Consider the following 1,100-nt stretch of genomic DNA (forward strand, 5'->3'; position numbering starts at 1 on the left):
CAACCCCCCCAAACCCCACTAATTATTTATAGCTATATAATTATTTTTTTATATATATATAATTATTTTTATATATATATACAATGGTTCTCTCCAATAATTATGTGGAGCCCAGCAACCACAAACCACACAGAAGGACGTCTCATGTAATAAAATAGCCGTAAAAATATATATACACATACATATATTTTATGTATTTTATATATAATACGTATATTATATATATTATATATAGTCTATCCAGAACCATTCTCTCCACTATCTATCGTTTCTCTCCACTGATTGCGCAGAGCCCGGCAAATACATGGAAAGAAGTCTCGTGTTACATCGTCATCATAAAGTATATATGTAAAGTATTTCTGTATGTATAATTTACGTATCATTTATTTATATATAATATACATATTTTATATATATATTGGTTCTCTCCACCCATGACGTAGAGCCAGCAGCTCCACAGAACGTGTAACAACATATATATGAAAATATCCCTAAAACCCCCGGATAACGGGGGGTTTTACGGATAATGATAATATTTAACGGCTAATGATAATATTTAAATATTATACGGATAATGATAATATTTAAAACACAGCGATAAACGGCTCAGTGCTCACCAGTATGATAACGTATTTTTGCCCATAATCATTCAGATAAGCCCGAAAACCGGGGAGGTCTCTGAATTTCACTTTGTCGTACGTAAAATCTTTCCTGCCTTCCATGTAGTCGATATCCGTGTGTTGAACGTCCTGGAAGAAACGGAGCGGTAAAGGCGGCGTTGAAAGGTCCCCACCGCCCCTAATTTCAATTTTTCCTATTAAAAATTCCTGGAAAAGCAGCTAAGGCGATCCGCGACCAGCCGGATGTGGGCACCGAAAGTAGTTTTTAAAGTTTTAAATTGGGAGGGGAAAAAAAAATAAATTAAAAAATTAGCTGCTGATGCTCTTTAATTTCCCCTGGAGAGCAGAAAGGGAATTCGCATCCAGGGGTTGCCCCCATTGGGGAGGAAGGAGGAAGGAGGAAGGAGGAAGGAGGAAGGAGGAGGGAGGAAGGAGGAAGGAGGCAGGAGGAAGGAGGAAGGAGGAAGAAGGAAGGAGGAA

The 1,100-nt window shown here is 37.8% G+C and overlaps 1 protein-coding gene across 1 annotated transcript in view; it reads right to left on the minus strand.

Annotated features, from left to right (window-relative positions):
* LOC104289447 (maltase-glucoamylase, intestinal-like) overlaps nt 1-1,100 on the minus strand; it is a 47,740-nt gene that overhangs the window by 35,386 nt on the left and 11,254 nt on the right. Inside the window, 1 exon segment of the mRNA XM_009888384.1 lies at nt 618-749. Coding sequence (XP_009886686.1) covers nt 618-749 — 132 coding nt within the window.

This window comes from Charadrius vociferus, unplaced genomic scaffold, assembly GCF_000708025.1.
Source record: "Charadrius vociferus isolate BGI_N301 unplaced genomic scaffold, ASM70802v2 scaffold817, whole genome shotgun sequence".
In the NCBI taxonomy this organism is placed as follows: domain Eukaryota; kingdom Metazoa; phylum Chordata; class Aves; order Charadriiformes; family Charadriidae; genus Charadrius; species Charadrius vociferus.